Raw genomic sequence first — 27,688 nt, 5'->3', positions numbered from 1 at the left:
GTGAACCCAGCCTTAATATAACATCTAGCCTTGAAAAACATAAAATGTCTTGGTGCTTTAAAAGCCCTTCTGAGGTTAGACAAAACAGCATCTTTCTCCAGGCTAGAGATTAAGACAGGGGCTTGCTTCTACAGTCGCATTGGGTCTTAGAGGCACAAAGCTCAAATGACATCAAAGAGTAGACCTCAATCCTAACCTTGGTGGAGGAGGAGGAAGGAGTGTTGGCAAAAACTGGCAACCAAGAACCGTGGTCTAAACTTTGCTTTGGACACTAATGGTTTAGAAATAATACTATCTGCAGCTTTCCATCAGGGACATAATAATGACTAACCTTTTCAGTTTTCTTTTCCACATCTGATGGCTGCTTTAAGTTCTCTCTTCGAACTGTCTGCATTATTTCCTCTTCAGACATTTCATGAGCAGGCTGACCGTTAAGCTAGTTGCATAAAAGAAATTTAGCCACGTGAATTTTAGACAGTTCACACAAAACTAAAACCTAAATCTTTCATTATTATGCAATATAAACATTTTACTCTATTGAAGCCAGCCAGTGTTTCAAAAGTTAAGCCTGTCTTAAATTGATAAACCTGCCTATCCCAAGCACTGCTTAGTCTGCTTAGAGTTCTAGTAATGAAAATCCTAAAGACTCATTTGTCCACAGCAAGTAGAAAGAGTTGAAAATAAATGTATGTGGCATTGCTTTATTTCGAGGCTAAAACAAGATAGTTTCCCCTAAAGAACTGTTAAAATTTGCTTTTTCTTACATGTAGTCCAAGACCACCAACATAGCATATCTAGGGTGACCATATGAAAAGGAGGGCAGGGCTCCTGTATCTTTAACAGTTGTATTGAAAAAGGAAGTTCAGCAGGTGTCGTTTGTATATATGGAGAACCTGGTGAAATCACACCAGTTAAAGCTGCAGGTGCCCTGCCCTCTTTTAAATCTGGTCATTAGTATAGCTCCTGCAGCTTTAACTGTTGTGATGAAAATGGGATTTCACCAGGTACTGCATGCATACAAATGACTCCTGCTGAAATTCCCTTTTCTATGCAACTGTTAAAGATATAGGAGACCTGTGCTCCTTTTCTTATGGTCAGCCTAGCATATCCAATGCTAAATGCTGTTCAGTTACACAATAGTAATATGTGGGCTCATGCAACAAAACGTTGCAGTGTGTAGGGCTTCTGTTTATGGTCCCATGCAGTCCATCTCACCCCCGCTCTCTGTTCCTCCCCTCCTCCAACACAGCCAGTCAATATTCTGTGCCCACTGTGCATACTCGGTACATGTGCATGTATGTATGTGTTATGTATTAATTCATCCTGTATTTTTCAATCCCACCCTTCTTCAAGTTCTGGAACACAGGATGCCTAACAAACCAAGGTAACAAAATCATTAAAATAATCACAACACAAATCTGAAATGCCATAAAACAGTTGTGACAAGCCTCTCCAGCATCCTGTACATCAAGCTCCAAATCATATAAAAATACCACCAGCCTTCATTTAAACAATTAATTTGTGAGGAAAGGTGATCCTCAGAAGGAATTCCATAAACAGGGTTCCACCACAGATAATGCCTTCTCCTGTATCACCTCTTTCCTGGAGTTTGTTATTGGCAGGAAAACAAGCAAAGTATTCCCCACTGATCATAAGGTAATGGGGATGTAATTGGGTCCCAAATTAGGCTTTATATGCCAACAGCAAGATACTGAGCTAGGCTCAATAGCTAACCAGCAACCAATGCAGTGTTTGCAGGTTCTGGGTGGTGTGATCCCTTCTTGCTGCTCCCACTAGCTGCCAGGCTCCAGCATTCTGCACCAGCTGCAGCTTTCAAACCATCTTCAAGGATAGCTCCACAAAGAACACATTGCAGTAATCTATCCAGAATGTTACTATTGGCTAGTTACTGAGGCTAGGCTATCCTGACCCAGAAATAGCATAATTGGCTTTTGTGGGATTTTCCCCTCCATTGGCCCAAACACCTAATCCCAGCTTCATTCAGTCACTTGATTTCTCCATTGTTATCTACAGACAGCTATGGGTATTTAAGTAATCCTTAGTCTGCCAATACCACACACGTGTGTGGATTGCACCATTCTGGCTCCAGCTCCATCATGGTGGGAAGTATTAGCAGGAGTAAAAGGGACCCTGCAACAAAATTGTTGCACCTTGGTGTATTTCTATTCAGGTTTCCATTCCATTCACATTCCACGCCCTCCAAGTGGGACTCAAACTTTTCCAAGCAGAGGAAGTAACCAAAGACCAAACTACCCAACGTAGCATTAAAGTTAGATTGCATACAAACATCTTTATTTATTTGATTTATAGCTTGCCTTTCTACCAAAAATGGCACTCAAGACAGCTTTCAAAAACAATATAAACTAGATTTAAACAATAAAACACCTTAAAATACAATAAACACGTTATTAACAAAGCAGGTCAGGAGGCAGCCACATTAGGTTCCTCCAGGCCACTCTGGAATCCCAAATGTAATAAGCTTCCCACCAACAGCTACGAAGTAGGCCTTAAAGTGGGCTCTAGCTACTGTTCAGCCAGACTTATCCTGAATCTTTCTCTACCTGCATTCTGTCACTGCCATAAACTCCCTGGTGTAGAAAGAAACAGAACGGCCTCTCTAAGAATGAATAAGGCAATCGCTTGGGTCATTTCCGTATTCCAAAGACCCCCTAAGGCTTCAAGAGGATCAAAAGCAATGCCAATAGGAAACTCCCCAGGAAGCAGAATACAACTTGTCACAGAATTTGCAAGAACAGGTGAAACTTGCATGACGACATCATCTTACCATGCTGCTTCTCCCAATAAAAACCGTTGACACAAATTAACGTTTAAATCACATTAAGGGTGCTTTAATTTCCCATGTCAAATATTTCAGGTCAAACCCTTTAGGTATACTGGGAACAAAAATAAATAAGTAAATAACAACAACAACATGGGGGTACTTTAAGCATTTTCATTTACTAAATACAAGTAAAATATACGTACTAAATTAGGTCACACCTCAAGGGCATCAGAACATTTTCGAATGCAAACCGAAACATTTCTGATGCAAATTACCCTGTGCAAATTCACTAAGGAAACATTTCCAATCCAACCTTTTCCAGAAAACCCACATCTCTATGCTTTGTTAAGAGATGTGAAGGCCCAAAAAACCCCGGAAAAATTGGTGGTGGTGAAACCATTTCTCCCTGAGGACCGTTTTTCTTTTTCCTGGAAAAATTGAACCGCTTTGGATTATGAAATATTTTCTTTTAGAATTCAATACAAAGTATTTATATATTGTTACTTATCTTTTATTCCCTCCCCAAATGATTTCTATAAACTACGTAATAAGAACACTTTTATAGAAAGACTAGATATTTAAAATGTCTGGAAATAATGAAGAGAGGACCATAGGCGGAAATGTTTTTTAATTATCTCTGTAAGATTGGTAGCACAGTCATTTCTTTAATTCCTTATTAAAATTACTGTTCTACAGTGTGTGCTGGCACCATTTTGAATATACAACCTCCAATTGAAGGTTGCGCCATTACATCCGAAATCTGGACACCATGTGTGAATCGTGGCTTAAACAACCCAAAATTAACGTAACAAGTCATTTTAGGTTAATTTTGGGTTGCTTAACCATAGTTAACCCATAGAGCTGGTTCATACGATCAAACAAACTGGTTTTAATCCCTGGTGCATGCTTGACAGCTTTCCCTAATTACCTGCCCAGGCACAGCTGAAACAACCTTCAAATAACCCTACAATAGCCCATGGGATGAGGGTTGTTTCCCCCTCAAACAAGCCATGACAAGCCACGACACACACTGGGGATTAAAACAAGCCAGCATGGCTTATTTAAATCAGAATGGATTGCTTTTAATGTGTAAACCAGTTCATAGTGTCCAAGTTCCATCATCACGGAACAACCTCTGGTTGAGCTGATAAGAGGTTGCATATTTAAAGAGGCAACAGCATGGATCTAGCACACACTTTAGCAAATCTTGCGTTAATTAACCCATGATTTGGCACCATTACATGCAAAATAGATCATAGGGTTCATCCACCTTCTGATAACTTTCTTTCTTAAAAAAGAAAGTTACAGAAATGTAAGCTTATTTGTTAAATCCTGAGCAGTTACATGCTATCCAGCTTAAGAGCAAAAAGAGTCTCTATATCCCTGTAACATTTCTTGAAAATATATATGAGACATACCTAAGGCAGCTCAGTGACATAAAATCAAGTTTCTAAATATAACTACAGAAGTGTAAGTTCACTTTGAATTCTCACTTTACAACATGAGAGGCTGGAAACAACCACAGTTGCAAAATACCCCCTTCTATAATTACATCCCATCTCTGTTCTAAGTGGTGCAAAGAATCTAACTGATATACATTATGCTGTATTCCCAAGAGCCTTCAGTGCCATTTCTCACACAGAACATACAGCTTGCTTCAAGTTTAACTACTCTGTAGAACTTCTATTTGGAACTTGGTAACAGCAACTGAAAAAAAGAACCCTATTGAAAGTTATTGAGGCCCTCAGCTAGGATACTCAAACTCATCAAAATAATACATGGTGCAACCAGGCTTTTCCTATCCATATGAACTACATGTAACAGGGTAAGTTCATGCATATTTAAAGGGTGGGGGAGGAATTAGAAGGGGAAAAAATCAGATCCCACTATGGCACCTCCAACTCGTCTACATTATACACGAGGCAGCATTATACATGATGGAGTTACATCTCTTACCATTGTCATGTAACCGGTTTAGCAGCAGGCCAGTTATTTAAAACTGTATTCTATTGAAAATGATTCTTAGGCTGCCTTTAAGAGTAGAACCATCTCAAGCACAGGGCATAGCAAAAGTGCGTAAAGAGCTCCAGATAGGTAGAGTCTTAACACAAAACTAATACATCTGGATTCTACAAATCTGATCCTGGTCCCCCTTCCCCAGGTCTGAAGTATTTCTCCAGTCCTATTTTGAACTGTCTGCAACATAGCATAAAACATTTGAAATCAATCCAGGAGGCTGGAAAAACTTCACAGAGAGTTTAAAAAGAGTAAGGTCTGTTTGCTGCTAATGCAAAAGTGAGATGATTTGTGGTTGGACATGCAAAAGAGTTAGGAAAGCAATTGGACAGTATGCCAGTGATGTGGTAGGAGAAGGCCAGATTGTGTGTTGTTCTAAAATAGTTGGCTACAAGTTTCTCGTTCAAGGAACTAGATTTTATAGAGCACTCTTACAGAGATAAGCTTAGCTAAGGGTTTATACAATTCAGCGGAGCGACACTACACAAGCAGAGGGAAAGATACACAACAATGACATGCTACCAGAACATCTATAACAGGTCGGGATCATCAACAGAAGAGGGGCAGCACAGGGCATGAACACATTTACGCAATATCTTATGTTTCTCTAGACCACAACCACATCTATATTAATGATATAATTTTACACCAGACCCTGGTTGCATGGAATTTTCCTACCACTGATTTCAATGGGAAGGAAAGTTGACAGTCTCACTCACATTGCCATGACAGAGCACAGGATACGGTACAAGTCGATACCCAGTTGCAGTACACCATCAGTATTTAAACCCCATACAAGAAGTCCACAACTCATATGATAGGGTATGCAACATGGATCTCTCTCTGGTCCCATATCATTTATATTTAGAGTCATTAGGCGAGCTACAGAGAAAGGGCACTTTGCACAAAATAGTCAGGCGTTGCTACGCACATGGGAACTTCAGCACATTGCTAAAAATTCTCTTCCAAGGATCCTTACAAGTACCATATCATCCAACATGGTTATCTATACCTGGCAAATATTTTCATAAAGTCAATGTTTTGTTTCGTAAAATTCAGGGGACTTCCTCTATGGGGCAATTTCTTACCAAAATAATAATAATAATAATAATAATAATAATAAAAAAATAAAAATGGTAAGAAAATGTTTTTGTGGTGGACATGGACAAATAGGGCAATTCTTACTTTTGATCAACTAGTGGGTGCTAATATGTTTTTGTCATTTTCTATCTTGTGTGCCAAATGTGACTTGCCAGCTGTGGTAATACTTGCAATTGCAGCATTGGTTAGTATCTAGGTTTGGCTCCACCACTTTTACAGCATACATCTCTCTCATTATGGGAAGCACCTATTGAGGCAGGTCAGGATGATTCATGTCTACAAATACTTGTTATTGGTGAATAAATATAATATAAAGTGTTTAAACAGGAATGAGACAGGGACTAATCATGAATTATTGCTTTGGTGTCTAAACCTATGGATCTTAGACTGTGTCTTATTTTAAAAAAACATTTTCTAATGTGTCTACTGGGCAGTGCAATGTCTCTTTAATAAGGGATTGTCTAATTCAGCTAATTGCTGGCAGTGTAATGCAGCTTATGCTTCTTTTAATCATGTTTTGGCAATGTCCAGTAGTTGCTTCTTTTTGGAGAAGGTTATTACATGGATACATTTTGTACTGGAACAGTCTTTAATATTCACTGATATACACACTCTTTTAAATTATTTACCTGCTTCATGGTAATTAATGGTCTGCGTAAATGGATTCTCCACGCCCTCTTGACAGCTAAAAGACTGATATCACAACACTGGAAGGATAAATGTTCACCTCCTATAATGCAATGGATAGAGGACCTTAAAACGCTTTCAACATTTGAATGGGTAGCATATAGACACCACCTCCAAATGGGTATTTATTTGGATAACTGATTCACTTTTGTTGAAACCTATGTATAATTGTTAGTAAGTTATATTTTCATATATATGCATTGATTTATATTCATTGTTATAGATATACAAATTTATGTATGTATACTTAAAGCTCAAAAAAAAAGAGAGCACCAGCATAGCAAGTTGCATAACAACAGAGCAAGAGAAGAGGGCAACAATTCTATAAAATGTTACTACTGCAAACATCTTCCAGGTTTCCCTCATCTCTTTCCCAAACATAAATCCTGTGTTTTCTCTGAACTGTATTACTCTAATAATCTTACCCCATGTCTCCCACACATATAGACAGCAGGCATACATGCACACAAGGAGGCACTCATGCAGGTAAGTCCTGTCTTGGCAAAGGCCATGCAACCCACTCCAACCATTCACACTAGCTAGCTAAACACTCATGAGCACTTTTGCCTTGCAGGATCTTAGCCTAGATCCACAGAACGCAACAAATAGCTACTGCAAACAGAGTGCTGTTGCAATCCCCAAGGGGTAAGAGGAACACACATTCAGTCACTGCAGTCTGCTCTTCCCCTCATTAGGAAGTGGAGGTTGAGGCATGAGCACTGGCTGAGCAATCTACTATCACTCCTTCTTCTCCTGCATCCAGCTTCAGAGACTATATGCTCCAACTGTATGTTGCCTTGCTCTGTCTGCATCTCCCTTAGCTCAGTGTAATACAGCAAATGCTTTTCATGGAGAAGGTCCCCGGTTCAATCCCTGGTTGCTTCAGGTAGGGCAAGGAAAGAATCCTGCCTGAAATCCTGGAGAGCCGCTGCCAATCAATGTTGACAATACTGGGCTAGATAGACCAATGGTCTGGTCCGACTCATAAGGCAGCCTCTTATGTTCCCTTGCTCTCCACAGGCCATCTCCTATAGGTACAGGATCCATCCCACAAGCCATGAGAAATAAGACACCAGCTTAGAGAGACTGGTTGGTCACCCCACACATCCATCCTTCCCTTTCAAGATCTACTGCATCCTGGACACTGTTTTAATAACTGCCAAATGTATTGTGTTTTTACTGCTAAGGAATGACAGAGATGGAACCCCTGTACCAGTATGATCTCACTTCACTTAGCCTCAGAATGTGACATGAGGTTAGAGGGAACAGCTTGACAAGATAGTGCACATGTTGGATGGATGCTGCTACTTGGGTGTATAAGACGACATCCTACATAAGGAGCTATGGAGGTGCTGTGTTGTGTGGTCTCTCCCTTTGTGTTTGTTTTTATTGATTGATTGATTGACAGCATTTATATCCCACCTTTTTCATTCAAGGAACCCAAGGTGGCGTACATAATCCTTTTCCTTTCCATTTTTATCTTCACAACAATCCTGAGAGGTAGGTTGGGCTGAGAGTCTGTGACTGGCTCAAAGTCACCCAGTGAGTTTCCATGGCCAAGTGGGGACTAGAACCCAGATCTCCTGAGTCCCACTCAAACACTCTAACCACTATACCACACTGGCTCTCTGTTGTGTTCCAAGCCAGTGGTTGTAGACCCTTGCCTGGAGGAATCCCTTAGGACTTTGAGTAGCAGAGTTGCTACTGGCCAGGTCATTGGGAATGCTCTAGCACTGTTGTGCAGAGGGGTTTTATTGTGGGTTCATTGGCTCCTTCTGCATGAGGGCAAAATGTGGATATATACAATGCCACAGTCCTAAATGATGGACATTGGTGTTGTTTTGAGGGAAGGCAATTCTGCAACATTATTTCCCCTCCTCCCAGCATTAGTGCTCTGCTAGACACCTTGAAAATTGTCATTACACAAAGTAAGATTCACTGAAATAACAATGACTGCATATACTTATTCCTCATAAATTACTATAGTTCATCTTAGTGTCTGCTAAAAAAAAGCAACCAGAGTCTACTTGCATAGGAACTATGCACCGAACTAGATGAGATAAATTAGGGGCTTTTGCAAAGCTGTAACCCTGTGTTTAGTTTCCTCACCTCTCCCTATAATGTACTGATGTCACATTGCATTTGTTGTGAACCACTTCTCTTTCCAAAGAATCACTTTTAAGTAAGCCCTACCACATTTCAGGCTTTGCAAGAGTCAACTGGAAACTACAGGACAAAGGCAAGGGTGTTATATTAAGTTAATATATCTCACTTCAAACTGAAACCAGGAAGCTTACTTCATAAAATTATAAAACAGGACTGTCATAAAAATCCAGACATGAAAAGCACTTAAAAATAGGGAGCAAGCCTCTGCTGGATAGGAGTTCTGGAAATTGGGTACCACCGAAAAGCCCATTTCTTCTTTGTCATTAAGATCCATAGCAACTGAAGCACGGTCTCAAAAGATGATGGAAGCATAGAAGAAAGTTTGTGTGAGAGAAGGTGGTCCCCAAAATAACCTGGCCAGTTTAGGGATTGAAAGGCAAGAGCCAGCACTTTGAATTGTGCCCAGTTTCAGAAAAGTTTAAGAGTAACATGATATATTGCGACATGCATGTTGCAATTTGTGAGGTTACCAGATTGAGGTTACCGCCCCAAAGAGAGGCGGCAGTTGAAAGAGATGGACTTTGCCAGATTGCATTTAGGTGTCACACTATAACGATGGAGTCAGGAAAAAATCCAAACTGTGAAATTTCTTTTTAAAGGAAGGAGTGTAATCCCATCCAGAACAACCAATGCATTTAGGCTGAATTTAAGCATTTCAACCCTCATCCAGACTATTACCAATTCTATGAATTGGTTTAAAGAATTAATCATTAGACTTGGCTCTGAAGGATAAATAGTTGGGTGTCATATGCAAATCCCCTGCTCTCACCCAACTGAATAGATCTGAAAAATGCACATAGTACAGCACCAAGCTTAAAGCAAACACGATTTTCAACCCAAGGTCTCTCTAGAAAATGCTAGCTCTATTGTTAATGTTTCCAATAAATCACACATACAAGTTTCAGTTCACTTCAAGTTTCCACTGTTATTTTCCCCTAAAATTGTGCTACAAGACAGCATTGGAAGTGATATAATCTGGAGCACAACATGCAGAAATCTGACTGCTATATCCCACAACCCTTTCACATTAGCCTTGGAAATACTTGTTTAGTTACAGTATATTACATATTAGGCCTATGAATGGATTTTCAAATATGCCATTATACCAGAAAACGATTACACCATAGGAGTTTGGGAATTTCGTATCATGTCATAGCAGAACATATTCAGTTTTGCCATAGCCCAGACCATAATGCTCTAAAAGTGACTGGTTTTACTGAACCACTTTCACCACATGACAGGAAAAGCAGTTCTATTTCCTAGATACCACCCTTAGACTTATAACTTCTGCAAATTTCCTGGAGAACTTTGCTGATTGACAATATTAAGATTTGCAAAAATAAATAAATAAATAAACGGAGCCAATATTAAATTCTAAAGCAAGCATTTTGCACATTTAATCCCCCCAAAAAACTTAGATGACATTTCCTTGCAGAAATGTCAAAGTCCAGAAATGTCCTGGTCAAATTGTTGCCACGTTTCTGTGGCATGTTCAAGTTTAATATCCATTCTCCAAACGTGGAATAGAGAGAATACCAACTGTAGCCATTCGTCCACAAACTATGTGAACAAGGGGGAAAAAACCCAGTGAACAACCCAATCTAATATTTACTTTGAAGGAAGTCCCACCAATTGAATAGGGCTTACTCAAATGCATGCCTAGGATTAAACATCAGTCTAATTTAACTGGACCAAGCAAGCAAGCTAAATTTTAAAAGTCTGACCTTGCAGTCCTCCAAGGACCATTGCTTCACATATTTTACTTTCTCTATAGGACAAAGTATGAAACACTTATGTGAAACCTCACATCACACAATAACACATTCACACATGTATTTTGGGTTATGTATGCACACTGGAAAGTTGAGAACTGATGCAAACGGTACAGCCACCAGCTAAAGCCTGTAAAGTACTGCTCATGGGAGGAGTCGCAGGAGCACCGAAACGTCAGAACCAAGGACTCACCGATGATTGCAGAGATTACTTCAGTGATAAGAAAGTTTGCAAGTTGCTAAATTTATGAAAGCAGTTGCACCAATTTTCTGAGAGGCCCCAGTTCAGAATGTTATTTGAAAAGCATAGGGAGAAAAGAACAGGGAAAGAGGTCTTTACAAATGCAACATCTAGACCAGCTCTAACTATTGCACTCCTAAACAAGCATATACATGCAACTTTTTTTAACACGCAAGTGCTGTGTACATCGTGTAAAACAGATCCTACCCTCGACAGAGGTTAACGGTACTGGATCGAGATATCAGAAGTCCTTGTGTCCCTTCCTCGCGACTTTCTTTATTAACTCGATCCCCATCTACGTACCCAACCACCAACCCCGCCCTTCCTTCTACGTTTCCACTCACCCTGCCCGTTTTCTCCGGTGGCTTCTTTTTATTCCGCTTCTTCTGCTCCTCTCCCTTCAGCAAGAGCCCCGTGGCTGCCCCAGCGACCCCCTTGTTAGGGCCGCCGCCTCCCCTCAGCCCCAGGGTCATCGCCGTTTCTTCTTCCTCGTCCTCGTCTTCCTCCTCCTCCTCCGTCTCGACGGTGGTTCTCCTGGGGCGCTTTCTGCGAGCATCTCCTCCTCTGGCGCAGCCCGCGGCCCACAGAAGCCCCACCAGGAGCAGCAGCGCCAGGGCGGACGCGGAGAGCAGCACTAACCAGGTGGGCAGGCGCTGCGGCTCCAGGCCCGGGGGCAGCTCCAGGCCCAGCTCGGTGCGCAGTAGGCCCACGCCGGCCGACAGCACGTCCCGCACCCGGGCCGACACCTCCTCGGCCTGCTGGGCCACAGCCTCTTGCCAGCTCGGCGCAGCCATGGCTTGTGAGGGGAGCGGGACCAGCAGGAATTCGCGTCACGCCGAGCGCATCTCTCACCCGCCTAGGACCGGGGCGGAGGAGCCAAAAGCTCCTCGGTTCTCCCACGGCTCGGCTGCCCGTCGGAAGAGCGAAAGGCGGCGGTTACTACCCGCTCACTGACTCGGCTTGCAGAAGCGCCGCCTCGGAGGTGCTCACGGCCCAAGAGCGCAACGTCACCCCTCTGCCGCCGAACGTCGGCGGCCACAGCGTTCCAGCGCACGCGCGCGCCTCGGGTTTGCGCGCACGGGGCCACAGTGACGAAAGCGGTCACGTGCAGCCCAGGGGAACCGTTGGTTGGGGCGGCCCAGGCAGCGCCTGCGCCTGAAAAAAACCCTCCCACTTTCTTAGCTGGGGTTCCTCCCCTTTTACTATGTGGTCAGAGCAAAAAGGAGGCTCGTAAAGAGCCAGTCGGTACACGTCACTCCTTGCGTGGGATTGGTGCAGGCAGTGGAGGTGTAAGTAATCTCGACGTGGCAGTGATTTCCTCGCGGGGGCGGGAGAGCGGGTGGTTGAGGGGGCGGAGCCACGGCTCTCAAACTCGCCAATCAGAGACTTGGTGTAGATAGATTGACGCGAATAACCTGAGGGGAGGTGGAGAGGAGACGGAGATTCCTTTTAAAAACGTTTTAATAAAATTATAATTATAAAGCAAATTTATTATCGTTATTATCTTGCTATAAATTATTATAATTTATAAAAAATAATATTAAATATTATTAAAATAGTTATTACAATATCGTTAAGATACTGCTATCTGTTTTTAAATTTAAAAAATATGGACAAAAAGAACACTCCGACTTCATATTGACACACTGGCTGAGCTCAGGCTATACCTAATCAACGGCTGTTTCCCATTTTGTTCCTATTAAACCCCCCTCCCCCTTGATTAGCATGTGGTCTGAACTCAGCCACTTTATGGGTTGACTTCCCTAAGTAGGAGGTGGGGGGAACCCTTTATCTGCTTGAAATCAGTGGGTGAATGCAAAGGAGCACGTGAAAAGACACTTCTTCACCACTCACTGAATGTAAGTGGAATTGTTCTTTAATGTTCATTCCCAATTAATAATCAACTTTTAAAAATCTGCTCAGGATCAGCTACAGGAGGCCGCTCCTCTGATGCCATGTTTCTCACCTACCCAAGGGTCTCTACTTCCCTTACTCGGCTTCGTCCTTTTTCTTCTGCTGCCCCTTACGCCTGGAACGCTTTTCCAGAACACTTGAGAACTACAAACTCAATCACAGCTTTTAAAACTCAGCTAAAAACTTTTCTGTTCCCTATAGCTTTTAAATATTGAGTTTGTTCTGACTCTATACTGTTTAGCTTCACCCTACCCAGTGCCTGTTTACACTTCCCTGTGCCTGTTTGCATTCTCTTTCACTCCTTATTGTTTACTACAACTTTATTAGATTGTAAGCCTATGCGGCAGGGTCTTGCTATTTACTGTGTAATCTGTACAGCACCATGTACATTGATGGTGCTATATAAATAAATAATAATAACAATAATAAGACAGAGGTATCAGTAAACTCAGGGCCACAGCAATGGTTTGCAGGAGTTTGACAATATTTCATTGGGATGATGACTTAACGGGGAGTTTTTAACAACAGTTCTTTTTGATAAATATTCAGTTTATCACTCCACTCCACCCAGTTATTTACAGAGCAGGAACTGAGACTATGTGGCTGCAATGATTTGCAAGACCTTAGGCACTGATCAGTTAATTTAATCCTTAAAACAGCTTCCAAAGAGAGCCATAAAAAAGTCCAGCTGTAATTCCAGTTTACACCAATTATTTTGCCCCCATAGCTGGGGGATTTAAAAAGTTGATTATTAATTGGGAATAAACATTAAAAAACAATTCCACACTTAATTTTCAAGCCTAGACATGGGAAGCCATAGGAACTTGGAACAATCATGCCTAGTGAGTGTTCATTAATGGCCTTTACCAACTGGGGGCAGGGTGGAGGGAGGTCTCAAGTGAAGTGCCACAGGGCTCTGTCCTAGGCCAGGGTGGGGAATCTCTTTTCGCCTGAGGGATAAATTCAGTTTCGAAGCTCTTGCAGGTCTGGGCCTAAATGCAAAGGGGAGGGGGAGGCAAAAGGGGAGGGCCTAAATACCAGCATATTGTAGTTTAAAGCCATTACTGCCAGTAACTAAGCCTTAGGAGTGGTATTTCAGCCTTTTGGAATAGGGAGGAAATGCACATAATCCAGGAAATCACCTATCAGTGGTTTGGGGAAAAGGTGAATTGCCACCTGAAGGGCCAGATGAGAACCCTAGGCAGGCTAGATTTCGGCCCAGATCTTGAGATTCCCCAGCCCTAGGCCCTGTGCTGTTCAACTTTTTCATGAATAAAGGAGTAGAGGGGATATTTATGAAATTAACAGATGACCTAAAGCTAGATTTGGTAGCTAACATCATAGAAGATAGATCAAGATTCAAAACAGCCTTCAGAGGCTTGGATGCAGGGCTGGAACTAAAAAGATGAAATTCAACAGGTAAATTAAAAATGCACACACCTGCATATAAATATAGATAAGAACAAGAGACACAGCTTGGTAGCAGTACATGTGAAAAGGATCTAGGTGTCTTAGGTAGGGTGACCATATGGAAAGGAGGACAGGGCTCCTATATCTTTAACAGTTGTGTAGAAAAGGGAATTTCAGCAGGTGTTATTTGTATGCATGCAGCACCTGGTGAAATGCCCTCTTCATCAACAGTTAAAGGTGCAGGAGCTATATTAGAATGACCAGATACAAATGATGAAGAGGGAATTTCACCAGGTGTTGCATGCATTCAAATGACACCTGCTGAACTTCCCTTTTCTACACAACTGTTAAAGATACAGGAACCCTGTCCTCATTTCCATATGGTCACCCTATCTTAGGTGATCATAAACTAAACATGAGCCAGCAGTGCAGTATCACTGCTAAAAAAGCAAATTTAGGCTGTATAAATAGAAACGTAGTGTCCAGATCTTGAGAATATAGTTTCACTTTATTTTGTGCTGGTCAAACCATATCTGGAGTACTCTGTCCATTTCTGGGAGCCACATTTTAAAAATACCATTGATAAATAAGCATGTCCAAAGGAGAATGACCAGGGCCGGATCTACACTAGTCTTATAACGTTGCTAGTGTCCGTTTCTAATGTTGTTTTCTGTATCGGTTCTCTGTATCATGGGGCACACTAGCGTTACTTACGTTTAGCTGTAACGTTACTTCAGGATACGCTGTTCAATCCTTTCCGTTGTTCTTCCTCTTCTCTGAGAGTAGCAGAGCTGCTCAGTTTGCTCCGCCCACTTCCTCCCTCGTTCCTAGCCAGCAGTGCAGGGCAATAATCATAAGCACACACAAACCCCCTCCCAAAACATCTTAACACAAATAGCCTGAATGCATATGAACCAGCCACTTTGCTAAAGCTAAGAAGGTCTGGGTTTGGATGGGTGACCAAATTTGAAAACTTTCAGCAGCGCAGAAGGTGAGGTCTGTTTTTGGCAGCCCCAGCTGTTGGGATTATTTCAAACACACCATTTAAGCCCCGCTGGTTAGAGTTTTGGACTGGGAGCAGAGACCCGTGTTAATTTTCCTGCACGGAGCTACAGCGATCCTTTGCTTACCAGGAAGTGAGTTTAGCACTCCTCAACTCCTTTGCAAAGAGGGGGGAAATGTAAAAAAAAAAAACATAAAAAAATCAGCAGATGACCCAGTTCAATTCAAATTTGGTATGCTTAAAGCTCTCCCTAATATCTATTACTGTGCCGATTTTGGTGTCTTTATCTTTAAAGCTTATGCAGATGTAAGCATTTGTTTAAAATCCTGCTCCTGCGCCCACAGCAGTGGCTCGGAATTAGGGCGAATCTTTTGCAAAAGGAGCACAATTAAGGCAGGATGCATGGGAGTACTTCACACAAAAAAAGCAGATTTTAAGGTGGAAAACTTCTGAGTCCTTTGCATGCAATTGTCAGTGATTGCACAGTATAACGCTGGTGTGATAAAGTTCCAACTGCTGTAGCAGATAAGATAGCAAACCGGGCAAAGTGAAGGAAGGAGAACAGGAAGTGGGCGGAGCAAACCCAGCAGATCTGCTACTCTCAGAGAAGAGGAAAATTACCGATAGAATGAGGCACATGCATCAGTAGCAGCGCTACTACTAAGCAACAGCGAAAGGGGACAATGAAATAGAACCAGTAAGTACAACTCATTTACAACGTTAGAGACACAGGGTCACGTGACACTGTGCATCACAGTAACCTATTCTTAACGTTAGAATAACGTCAGTGTAGATTCCCACCAGGATGGTGAGGGATGTTGAATCCAAATCTTATAAGGATCAATTGGAAAAGCTGAGTATGTTTAGCCTGGATAAGAGAAGATTAAGGGGAGACATGGTCTTCAAATATATGAAAGGCCCTCATGCAGAGAATGGAGCAGATAACTTGTTCACTGTTGCTGTGGAGGAGTATCTTGGAAAAGTGCATGGCTAACTGCATGGAACCCTGAACAGGAGCACTCTACTTGAAACATTTTGTTGCAAACACCACTTGTTATATGTAAATACTGAGTCTGGGTGGGTTAGTATTTGTGTTTAGTAACTCATACACCATATACCAAACGAAACTTAGTCATAAATATGAATTAAGACTGTAGTCCTAAATACACTTCCAACAGAATAAGCCCCTTTGAAGACATATGTCTCAGTAAACCTGCATAAGATTGCACTGTGACACGTTTTGTACGAGCATAGTATGGTAATCCAGCCAACATATTAACTAGCTGTTACTTTCTAAACTTCGTTAATCTTATTAAATCCTAATGATAAGGAAAATAATATTCAAAGCTAAGGTATTGTGACCGACAATACCAAAGCTTGCTTTGCTATATGTTACTGAGAAACATTGGTGTTTGTTTATTGATTTTGCATAAATATTTGTATGTCAAACAATAAGAATGAACATCAGTATTTGTTGTTGTAGTAACAATATATGTACGCCTGATAATTCAAAGGATGGAGCTTTCATGGGTGGGGAGTGGACATACAGTTTGTTGACATTAATCAATAGATAAATCAATTCTTTGTTCCTCTTAGGTGATGCGATCTTTGCAGAAAGAGAAATGCATGGAGAGAGGCCCTTCTCATTTGCCCACCTGTGAGAGAGGGCCTTTTCCACAGTGTCCCCACACCTCTGGAATAAATTGCCACCAGAGGTCCCAGGACCCGTTATAGCAGGCTTTTAAGAAGGCCCTGAAATGTACTACTTTACTCTGGCCTCGTCCTGATTATGTTTTATCAGACTGGGCTGTGGCTGCAGTTGTCTGTTATAAGTTTTATTTTATGTGAGTGTTTGCTGTGTTTTAGAATGTTTGCTACTGTTGCTATTTCTATTGTATTTTTACTGCTTTCATTGCGTTTTTACCATTTTTAATACTGCATCAGTTTGTATTATGTGTTTTAGTGTTGTATGCAGCTTTGGGAGGGTTCCTGCCCTAAAAGTTAGGCAAGAAATATTTTAGGTAAATAAAAAAAAAACAAATAAATGCATGGCATTTTCATTTAGAAAAGAAATGTATGGAAACCATAGTTCTAAAAATAAATCTTGTTTGGATATTCCTCTAATTAGTCTGATTTTGTGTGTTAATTTCTCATCCAGGGCTATCTGCCTAATGTTAGAGAGCCAACTATGTATTGTGTACACCATGGCATTTTCCTGTGTTTTTTTTATTTATTTATTTATTTATTTATTTGCAATTTCCAGGCTAGCTGCTGCAATCAGGAACTGAATGAGTTCCATGTGAAGTTTTTCTTGCAGACTGTGGTAAACAGAGAGCAGTATCAATAAGAGGTCTAATTGAACCAGTTTCTGTACAATTGGTGAAATATTGTGAAAAACTACCTGTACATAGGGGCACATCCACCACTCATAGAACAGAGAGTCTGTCAGTGCATTTTCTTCATAATAGGACTGTCAGGCCTTTATTGATTTAATGCATCTTTACTGGCGTTAAATACCTCCTATGAATCAATTTTAGAGAAGATTCTCTCATTACTGCTGATACTATTTTAAAAACTTTGCAGGTGAATCCCATTTTGGCTCTAGCTTTGAAGTTCCATTATGTGCCTCCCACACAGTTTTGAGATCACAAAAAGTCCCACCTGAGTCTGCTGTCAACAAGCTATAGATACAGGAAACTGTATCTTGTGACTTGTGTGATACATTTATTATATATTCATTAAATCCTTAATGATTTAGTGACTTCATTTTTGCTTATTAATTTGGATGCAAAACATTGCACTTGGAGAGTTTGCACCAAGTTTATTTCTTGGCCCTGCATTGTTTCCCTATGTGTTTACCTCAGTTTCCAAATCCAGGGTTGTTTTAGCAATTTATATGTTGATGCCTTCTCTTGTGTGTGTGAGTTTTGCAGTGTGACAATATCTGGATGTCCTTTTTATTGCTATATCTAGATCAAGAGTCCCCAGTGCGGCGCCCACAGGGACCATCAAGTTCTCCACTCCTTGCCCCCTTCAAAACCTTTTAAAAATAAAAATCTTGGGAAATGTTAGGGCGGTCTGTTTTTTCCTCCCTTTCTAGCCTTTGGCTTTGCTCTTTCTCTATCCTCTGCCTTGGTTTTTCACCCTCCCTCCCAGCTTCTAGCTTCGCTATTTCTCTTCCCGCCTCTTTATCTGGGCAACCCATACAACAACCATGAAAAGTGGGCCATGATTGTGCATAGTTTCAGATAGGGGGTTGAGGGAGAAAGACTAGCAGCTAATCTAGTGAGAGAAAACTGTGATAAAATTTAAGCCAGGGACTTTCCTTTTTTTTTTTTTTTAATAATTTTTATTTGTTTTCTACACTATATAAACATACAACATTACAATAGTAATAATAATAATAAAAAGAAAACATCAAACAACTGCTACATACATATTGAATAAATGTTGAGTACATATATGTTGAATAAGTATTACCTATACATTATCATACTACAACATAATCATTCTTAACATAAAAGTGCACCCCCCACCTCGGGATCTATTCCTGAGTCCAAAATCTTATCGTTTCTTCTGCTGGCGGTTTCCCACTTCCCTTAGTAAACACAAATGTTAGGAACTGTTTCCAGATTCCTTCAAACTCATTTATTTTAGTTACGCCTTTTCTCCACTTAATATTACATCTCAATTTATCATTAATGGCTATATCCCATACTTCTTTATACCATTCTTCAATAGAATATTCCCCTTGAATCTTCCAGTTCCTGGCTACCATCAATCGCGCTGCAACCAGCAAACTCGATATCAGCACTATAGTTTCTTTTCCACACTTTATATCTTCAAATAGTGACAGCAATGCAATCTTTGGTGTTTGTTCTATTTTCATTCCCACTATTTCTTCATTTTCTGAAAACACCATCTTCCATAATCTTTGTACATATTTGCATTGCCACCCCATATGTAAATACGTTCCTTTTTCCCCACAACCTCTCCAACAATTTGCTGAATGCTGATCATTTATCTTATTCAATCTAATCGGGGTTAGGTACCACCTCCACAAAATTTTAAAATAATTCTCCTTTATTCTCACTGACAAACTTCTCAACACTCTTTGTTTCCATAGTCCCTCCCATCTCTGTCGCCCTATTTGTACCTTCAAATCTGACTCCCATACCATTTTCTCTGAGTTCTCTCTAAACTCCTTTTCTAACAATATTTTATATATTTCACTCATTAACCCTTTTAAAACTATACTACCTCCTTTACCTTTTTCCTTATTTGCTATTAACTCTTCAAACTTCGTCCTTTCTGCAAACTCTGTTATCTTTAATCCACTTTTTATTCCATTGTTCTAATTGCCCATATTCTAACCAAGATAATTTTTTCTCCTCTAACAATTTTTCGATATCTTCTCTTGTTTTTATATCTCTTAACCAATCCTTTAGTTTCATTTTACTTTTCTCTTTTAATATTTTACATAATCTACCCTTCAGATCCTCTGGGAAATTCTTTAACATTATTATCGGTGCTAAGGGAGAGTTGCTCGGAAGCAGCTTCCCTTTAAATTTACTCCAAATTTCCCATTGAGTCCTCAGGAGTGGATTATCTATACTTCCAACCCACTTTCTCCCTCCATCTTTAAAGAAGACATTGTCCAAACTCATCTCTACATTACTTATAGTTTTTTCTTCCATCCAATATAAATCTCCTACTCCTATAATTGCTTCTACAATATGTCTTAATCTATTTGCTGCGTAGTATAATTTTATATTTGGGAGACCCAATCCACCCTTTTTTTGGCTTAGATACCAATTATTTTTATTCACTCTTGCTCTCTTTTCTCCATTACAATATTTATTAATAATATTTTGCCAACTTTTTATCTCAGTTTCTGATATTTTTATTGGTAACATCCTAAACACAAAATTAATTTTAGCTAAAATCTTCATTTTTATTAAGGCTATTCTTCCAAACCAAGATGAATTTAATCTTTTATATTTCTCCAATTTCTCTAATACCTCTTTCTTTAACCTCATTAAATTCTCCTTTTCAAGGTTCTCTAAATTTTTTGTAATTTTAATTCCCAAATATTTAATCTCCTCCTTAACTCTCATTTCTATTCCCTTATGTTCCCATTCCTTTTCTTCCTTCTTAGTATAATTAAACAACATCTCTGATTTAGACCAATTTATTCTTAACCCTGTAATTTCTTCAAATTCCCTCAACTGATATTTAATTCTTTCTATTTTAAGCCAGGGACTTTCCAACTGAACTTTCTTTTGCTGTCAGACTAGGCCTTTTGAAGACTCTGAAAATATGCTGTCAACCTACTGCTGTGCATGTTTGATGAAATATTTGCTTTTTTGGTGTGGAAGACCTAAAACTGCGTCCCAATATGTCTCAACATGACTTGTCTCCCCTGCTGCTACTGAATTTTTCCATTTAAAACTGTTGCTTTCAGCATGGCACTGTTGTTGTTATACCTGCTGGTGAACCATTCCTTTGTTAAACAAATTGTTGGTTTAACAAAGTCTGTTAGGCCTTGGCTGAGCTCCAGGATGGTTGGCAGGTGGGCATCCAATTCTGGATGAAACAGACCAGAGGCCTTTGATGTCATGGAAGGCAGGCTGGGGTCAGTTTCTGAAGGAAGCAGCAAAGGATTGAAAGGGCTGGAGGTGGAAGACAGAGGAGGCTGGTGGTCAGACCATTTAAGACCAGCGCCAGCTAGTGCTCACTGAGACTGGTGGTGTGGAGTATAGGCGGAACAAAGGAGTCACCAGAGGCAGACCTGCCAGTCACACCACAGCAAACCAAAATCCAGATTGAGGTGGCGCGAAGGGCTGCAGAGGGGAAGAGATGAGTTGGAAGTCCAGAAGTCTACGGGCGTGAAGTTGAATTTTTCACGATCATTCACCATTCTAGGACTTCTGATTCACCATGGCACTTCTTACATTCATGCCTGTCAGGAATCCAATTCATTCATTCATTTAAATGATACCTCATAACAAAACATATACAAGACACAATGGGTTCACCACTCTGCATGTACAGTATAATACAATAGTTTTGTTACAAACTCAATCCATATTTTAGAGTGATGACTCTCCAGTCAGTAGTAGATGTATTTTATTGGTCTAAATTATCTCACAATCTTACTGCCATTTCTACCTCACCTTGGAGAGATACCGTAATTGTTTGAATAACTTTATGCCATATCTTTTGTAACTAATGCTTGTAAATAACGTATTTGCCTTTGTCCAAAAGTTAGTAGCAAATCTTTTCAATGTCAGATATTATAATATGTCTATTATAATGCTCCAAAATAAATCTTTTCTCTGGAGTGGTGTACAATGGACAGTGCAATACATAAATGGATTATATACTCTATTGCCTCTTGGTGCAGATATTATTATTATTATTATTATTATTATTATTATTATTATTATTATTATATTTTATTTTATGATTACATTTATATCCCACCATTTTCCTCTTACAAGGAACCCAAACCAGCTTACATGTTGTTCCTCCACTCCATTTTATCCTCACAACAACAACCCTGTGAGGTAGGTTAGGCTGAGAGTCTGTGACTGGCTTCATGGCTGGGTGGGGACTAGGACCTGGATCTCCCATGTCCCAGTCTAACACTAACCACTACACCACATTGGCTCCCATTTTACATAATTTAGACTTTATATAAATTATCAGGCATTCTAGTATATCTGTCTTCACCATAGGTTGAAAGCATTGTTTAAAAGTGAAGGGCTATGATGACTTCTAAAATGGTGGAATGCCAGTTCTAAAAGCTAAGTTTGCAGAATGTGATCATGGATTCTGTGCAGTGGTGCAGCTAAGGCTGGCCTTTGGTCTAAAAGTCCAGCAACCCACCCACCCCCACAAATCACCACCCAGAAAACAACAGGTGGAGGGAGCAGCAGCATACAGGCCACAGCGTCAGCACTGGGCTGGCATGGGTATGCCAGGGTCTATTGGGGCTGACGCTGGTAAGTGGAGCAATCCTAAAAACCTTCTATAGTTGGGCCAGTCAGGAATGTATGTAGATACTGATACACTTTTTATTAATTATTCTTTAAAAATATATTATCCTCTCCTACAACACAAGTAAATATGTTTAGTGTTAGGGCAGGAGAAGCAAACTTTTATAACTGTAGCCAAAATGATTTAAGTAAAGTTACTGTATGGAATTGCACATATTTGGAGTATTTTTTCCTTTTTATCTGGGTAGATGAACAGGAGTTGTTTTTTTAAAAAAATCTTTGTTTGGCCTAACATATCAAGAGTGTAGAAGCACTGTTAAACTATAGAATGGCATGGGCGGGCGGGGGGGGGGGGAGAAGAGGAATATTGCTTGCATGTTGCACAACTGAACGTATACAAATGGCCATGAAAAGCCCACCACCACCAGTCCAGGGTCTAAAATTACCTATCTGCACCACTGTTTCTATGGAAAAAATATGCATCTGTTTGCAAAGATGTTCACCCTCTGTGAAAATGGGGTGTTATTTATGGCGAACATCTGCAATGCCTGACCCAATACATTCTCCCAGGGTTATGCACCTGAGCTTTAATCGAAGGAATCCCAATATGGGCATGTGATGAATAATAGATGAGGGGATGAATAACTATGCTCTCTAAAACTTATTGTGTATGATCCTGAAAGAGCTTAAACTATCCAACTCACATTATTTGGATCTGTACTTTTATCTGGGTAGCAACTTTCCATTTAAACTTTTTCTCAATAACTACACAATTATGCTCTGCCCGGTCTTCTCATCTAGTTTATAGAGTAATTTAGTTTATAGTGCAATTCTAGGGATGTCAGAAGTAAGTCCTATTGAATTCAGTGGCATTTATTCCTAGGTAAGTGTGCATAGGACTCCAGCCTTAAGTTCACTATTTTTGTGTAGTAATTAATGAAAGAAAGTTTGCCTCTGCATTCTGAGGTTCCATTCCAAAGTCTGAGATTGAGGAAGGACTGCTACCATTTCCAGTTTCAGTTAATGCACAATTGTTAATATTGTGATGTACTTATTTAGCAATTGCTTAATCTGTGTAACCCCTGAAAATAATTTCTTAAGTAGTTGGCTGACTAGGAAACATTCATTATCCAATAGTTTCAAAGATGAGCTTTCAGCTGAACTTCTGAAACTTGAAGGTGATTCCGAAATCTGTGATTAAATATAACCTATGGGAATTTGAACATTCACATTTAAATAATAATAATAATAATAATAATAATAATAATAATAATAATAATAATTTGTATCCTGCCTTTTGCCCAATGCTGGGCCTCAAGGTGGCCTTACAAAGTTTAAAACATACATGGGGGGGGGGAGGGAAACAAAACCATAAACGTTTAAAATACACAACAAAATTATAAGACATTAACATAGATAGAGGGCCAGATTATTCTCCAATATTTAAATAACCCTCCTATTTGGGGTCTTCGAAGTAATTCTGTAAAACCTTAGGATCTATGGACTGATTACTTTCAGAAGGAACATCTGAAGGAGCCACATTACCTATTACCAGATCCTGCCTATGTGAGGCAAAATGTAAGATAGTTGTTTGTAGATATGGTTTGTAGGCAGGGGTTCACGGAAAATAGCCTGACCATACCCACTGGGGAAATCTGGAAACCTCCGGGGAGATCTGGAGAACCGGAGTTAGGCCCCAAAGTACTGGGGTTGCGTTTATTGGGCCTGCAGCAACCGCAACCCCAACTTATTGGCCTAAGTTCTTTCCTGGTGGGCGGCGGCGGCAGCCATCTTTAGTTTTGTCGGAACTCTTGCAAGAATTGCAGCTGCTGGCTGGGAAGTCTCGCGAGACCCAGCCAGCAGCTGAGATCTTGCGCCGCTAAAACCCCTGGATGTTGGCTGATCTGGGCAGAAGCAGAGCAGCCAGCGTGGTGGTAGGGCAGCTCTGCTTCAGTGCTCAGGCGGCAGCTAGAGTGGCAGACCAGCAGCAGCAGACGGTGGACCAGCAGCGGCGGACCAGACCACCTGGCCAGGCGGTGAAGGAGGACACTGGCAGCGGCGGTACCTGGGAGGACAGTGGCGGCGGCGGCGAAGGAAGACGGCGGCGGAGGGACCGGGGGGACAGCGGCAGCAGTGAAGGAGGACAGTGGTGGCGGTGGACCCAAGGCGCGAAGGATGACTAGGCCAGCAGCACCACAACGGGAGGTAGACCAGCATCCTTAATTTAATTTTCTGGCATGCCTGGGCTGGGCCTATTTCTGCCATCCCACAGCCCTGTGGGTTGGGAATAGGTCCCAGCCCAGGCCCCAATCCAATCAGCCATCCCACAGCTGTGTGGGATGACGCTGGGACAAGGCCCCAGCAGTCCAGGCCCCAATCGGCCATCCCACAGCTGCATGGGATGGTGACTAGGCCCCAGCCCAGGCCCCAATCAACCATCCCACAGCTGCGTGGGATGGCGACTGGCCCCAGCCCAGGCCCCAATTGGTGCGTGGGATGGCGGGAATAGGCCCCAGCCTCAGCCCAGCCCAAGCCAGTTCATGAATGCTACTGCTAGTGATGGTGAAGCTGATAATGATAATATTAATAGTGCTGCTGTTGCAAATTATGATGATGCTGATAATGATGATGATATTAATGCTGCTGCTAATGATGGTGATGCTGATAATGATGATATTAATAATGCTGCTGCTCCTAATGAAGGTGATGCTGATAATGGATGCTGATATCAGCATCACCATTATCATTATCACCATTAGCAGCATCACCACCAATAGCAGCAGCAACAGCATTATCAATATCATTATCAGGATGCTGATGATATTGATAATGCTGCTGCTGTTAATGATGGTGATACTGATAATGGTGATGATGATAATGGATGTTAATAATGGTGGTAATGATAATGGGTGATGATGGTGATTTTGCTAATGGTGGTGATAATGGCCTTGTTTTGTAGATTTGATAGGTGTTGAAGTCTGAAACATCTGGGGAGCACCAGGTTGGGGACAGCTGTTGTTGATAGGATCAGCATATGAAAAAGAGGACAGGGCTCCTGTATCATTAACAGTAGTACTGAAAAGGGATTTCAGCAGTTAAAGCTGCAGGACAGGAGTCCTGCTCTCTTTTGAATCTGGTCACAGCTCCTGCAGCTTGAACTGTTGTGATGACCAAGGACTATCACCAGGTGCTGCATGCATACAAAACAACACCTGCTGAAATTCCCTTTCCTACACAACTGCTAAAGATGCACGAGCCCTGTCCTCGTTTCCATATGGTCATCCTATAAGTAACCTATGGCACAAGGAATTATATTGGGGTGGGAAATATTTACATTTTTGTCTGAATTGTAAGGTGTAGAATTAGACAAGTGTGAGAGCCAGTGTGGTGTAGTGGCTAAAGTATCAGACTTGGAGTTGGGACATCCAGATTCTAGTCCCCACTCAGCCATGGAAACCCACTGGGTGACTTTCGGCCAGTCACAGACTCTCAGCCCAACCTATCTCACAGGGTTGTTGTGAGGATAAAGTGGAGAGGAGGATTATGTACACCGCCTTGGGTTCTTTGCAGGAAAAAAAAAGCCAGGATAGAAATGCAATAATAATAAATGAATAAATAAATGTGATCGAGGCCATGCCCCTTGAGGGGCTGGACATGTTGAGTTGGCCCCGCCTTGGGGGTGGGCATGTTGGGGTGGCCACGCCTCCTGAGGGCAGCCGTATTGTCCTCCTTTTCGGTTTCCAAAATATGGTCACCCTACGGAAAAGGGCCTCCTGAAGTTTGCCTCTTGCTTTGGCCCAGACAACTATGGTGGTGAGAGCGAGAAGCAGTAGATGCCAGCGCCTACTGGATTTCTGTTGAACAAAAAAGCAAGTGCTGATATTAACATTCAAAGCCGTAAACGGCTTGGGGCCAGGTTATCTGAAGGATCGCCTCCTCCCATATAAACCTGCCTGGACCCTAAGACCGTCTTCAGGGGTTGTTCTCCATGAGCCCCTGCCAAAGGAAGTGAGGCGAGTGACTACTAGGAAGAGGAGCTTTTCTGTTGTGGCACCCTGGCTGTGGAATGAGCTCCCTAGCAAGGTACGCCTGGCACCAACGTTGTACTCCTTCCGGTGCTAGCTGGAGACCTTTTTTATTTTCCCAGTATTTTAGCATTTTACCATCCTAGTCTTTTAACTCTGCTGTTTTAAATCTGTATTTTAAATCTCTGTATTTTAAATCTCTGCATTGCTGCTTGGTTTTATTCTGGCTGTACTTTTATATTGTGGTTTAAGTTTCAATATTTTATACTTTTAAGTTGTACTTTATGGTTTTAATTTTTGTTAACTGCCCAGAGAACTTCAACTATTGGGCAATACATATATATGCAATAATGAAAAAGCGGAGGAAGGAGCAATAGCAGCAAGTGAGAAAGGTAGTGAAAAGGTAGTTGTGGCGTTACACCCCACAAGTCAATTCCCAAAGGTATGCCTGCAGTTTATAAGTCTGTGGTTTGTAGAATGTTGGCCTGAGTGGGCGGAGTTAGAATGTCTTGGGAGGTGGGAGGAGTGATATATAAGAGAATGACTGAGGGGATTGTGAGTTCTTTCCAGGGAGACTTGTTAGGGACTCTTAGAGTCTGTAGTGCTCTCTGTGTTTATGGTACTTAAATTCTGGGAAATTTAAGAGTCAGTGTAGTGAGTGGTGTCTTTAGAGTGCAGTGTGCATGTAGTGGAAGTATATTAATTAATACTGATAATAAAGAAAGTTCAAGAGTGATTGTGTGAGAGAAAAGAAAGCGCGAATGTGAGAGTGACAGGATTGTATAGAAGGTTTCAAAAAGGTTTTTAAATGTTGTTATTTGAAACAAAGCTTATGAACTTTTAAAAATAAATTTTGATTGTTTGTTTTAAAACTACCACAAAAATCCCACGTGTCTGTTTGGCATTTATCATCTTAAGTTTACATCATTCAGCACCCACTCTGACAATCATTCACCTAAGCAGATATAACTCACAGCGCATTATTATATATATTAAATCCTTCTCCATTTTAAACGCCTTTCTCCACATAGTTTGGAGGAAGGTGGGCTTTATCCCTTGCCTCAAGCGTATCAAGTGTTGGTGCTTGGCTTGAGCAGGGAGTAGCCTCGGCCGGGTCTGGTGTTCAGAGCCTGTGTCGTGGCAGTAGTCTCAGTGAGGGAGGGCCCCCAAAGATGGTGCTTTGCCCAAGGGCCCTCAAAAACCTGGAAGCAAGACTGTTCTGTGTTAGTTTTACCAGATAAGCACTATATAAATATCTCTGCTTGAATCCATACTAGCTTTCGTTATAGTACTCCTATTGCCTCAGAATTGGGGTTATTATTTTCCCAAGTTGCTCTCTCCATTATAAATGTCTTGCTTGCCAAGATTTTTGTGGAGATTGTGATTTGCACAAGCTGGTTGGTTAACTGGGATAATAAAGCTAAAATGTGTGTGGCCATCAGATGGCAGTAACTGCTCATTCAATAAACCTTTAACAGTCTTTTTGAAATTGCAATTGCAACGGGCAGAATCTGGAATATTTTGATCAACAGGAACATACTAACTGAAT

General features: G+C 41.1%; 1 protein-coding gene across 2 annotated transcripts in view; it reads right to left on the bottom strand.

Moving 5' to 3' along the window:
* The window catches only part of MTDH (metadherin), a 31,436-nt gene extending 19,598 nt beyond the window's left edge, over positions 1-11,838 (bottom strand). Inside the window, exons 1-2 of one of the 2 annotated variants that reach the window (XM_063130974.1) lie at positions 11,131-11,838; positions 332-436 (exon numbers count right to left, since the gene is read on the bottom strand). In XM_063130974.1, coding sequence (XP_062987044.1) covers positions 332-436; positions 11,131-11,580 — 555 coding nt within the window. In that variant the 5' untranslated portion in view covers positions 11,581-11,838. The remainder of the gene's footprint in view (positions 1-331; positions 437-11,130) is intronic. The other variant, XM_063130973.1, reaches the window with a different exon arrangement.
* Between the last annotated feature and the right edge of the window lie 15,850 nt (positions 11,839-27,688).

The sequence above is a fragment of the Elgaria multicarinata genome, chromosome 7 (genome assembly GCF_023053635.1).
Source record: "Elgaria multicarinata webbii isolate HBS135686 ecotype San Diego chromosome 7, rElgMul1.1.pri, whole genome shotgun sequence".
Classification (NCBI taxonomy): Eukaryota; Metazoa; Chordata; class Lepidosauria; order Squamata; family Anguidae; genus Elgaria; species Elgaria multicarinata.
This window is presented reverse-complemented; position numbering and strand designations above follow the sequence as displayed.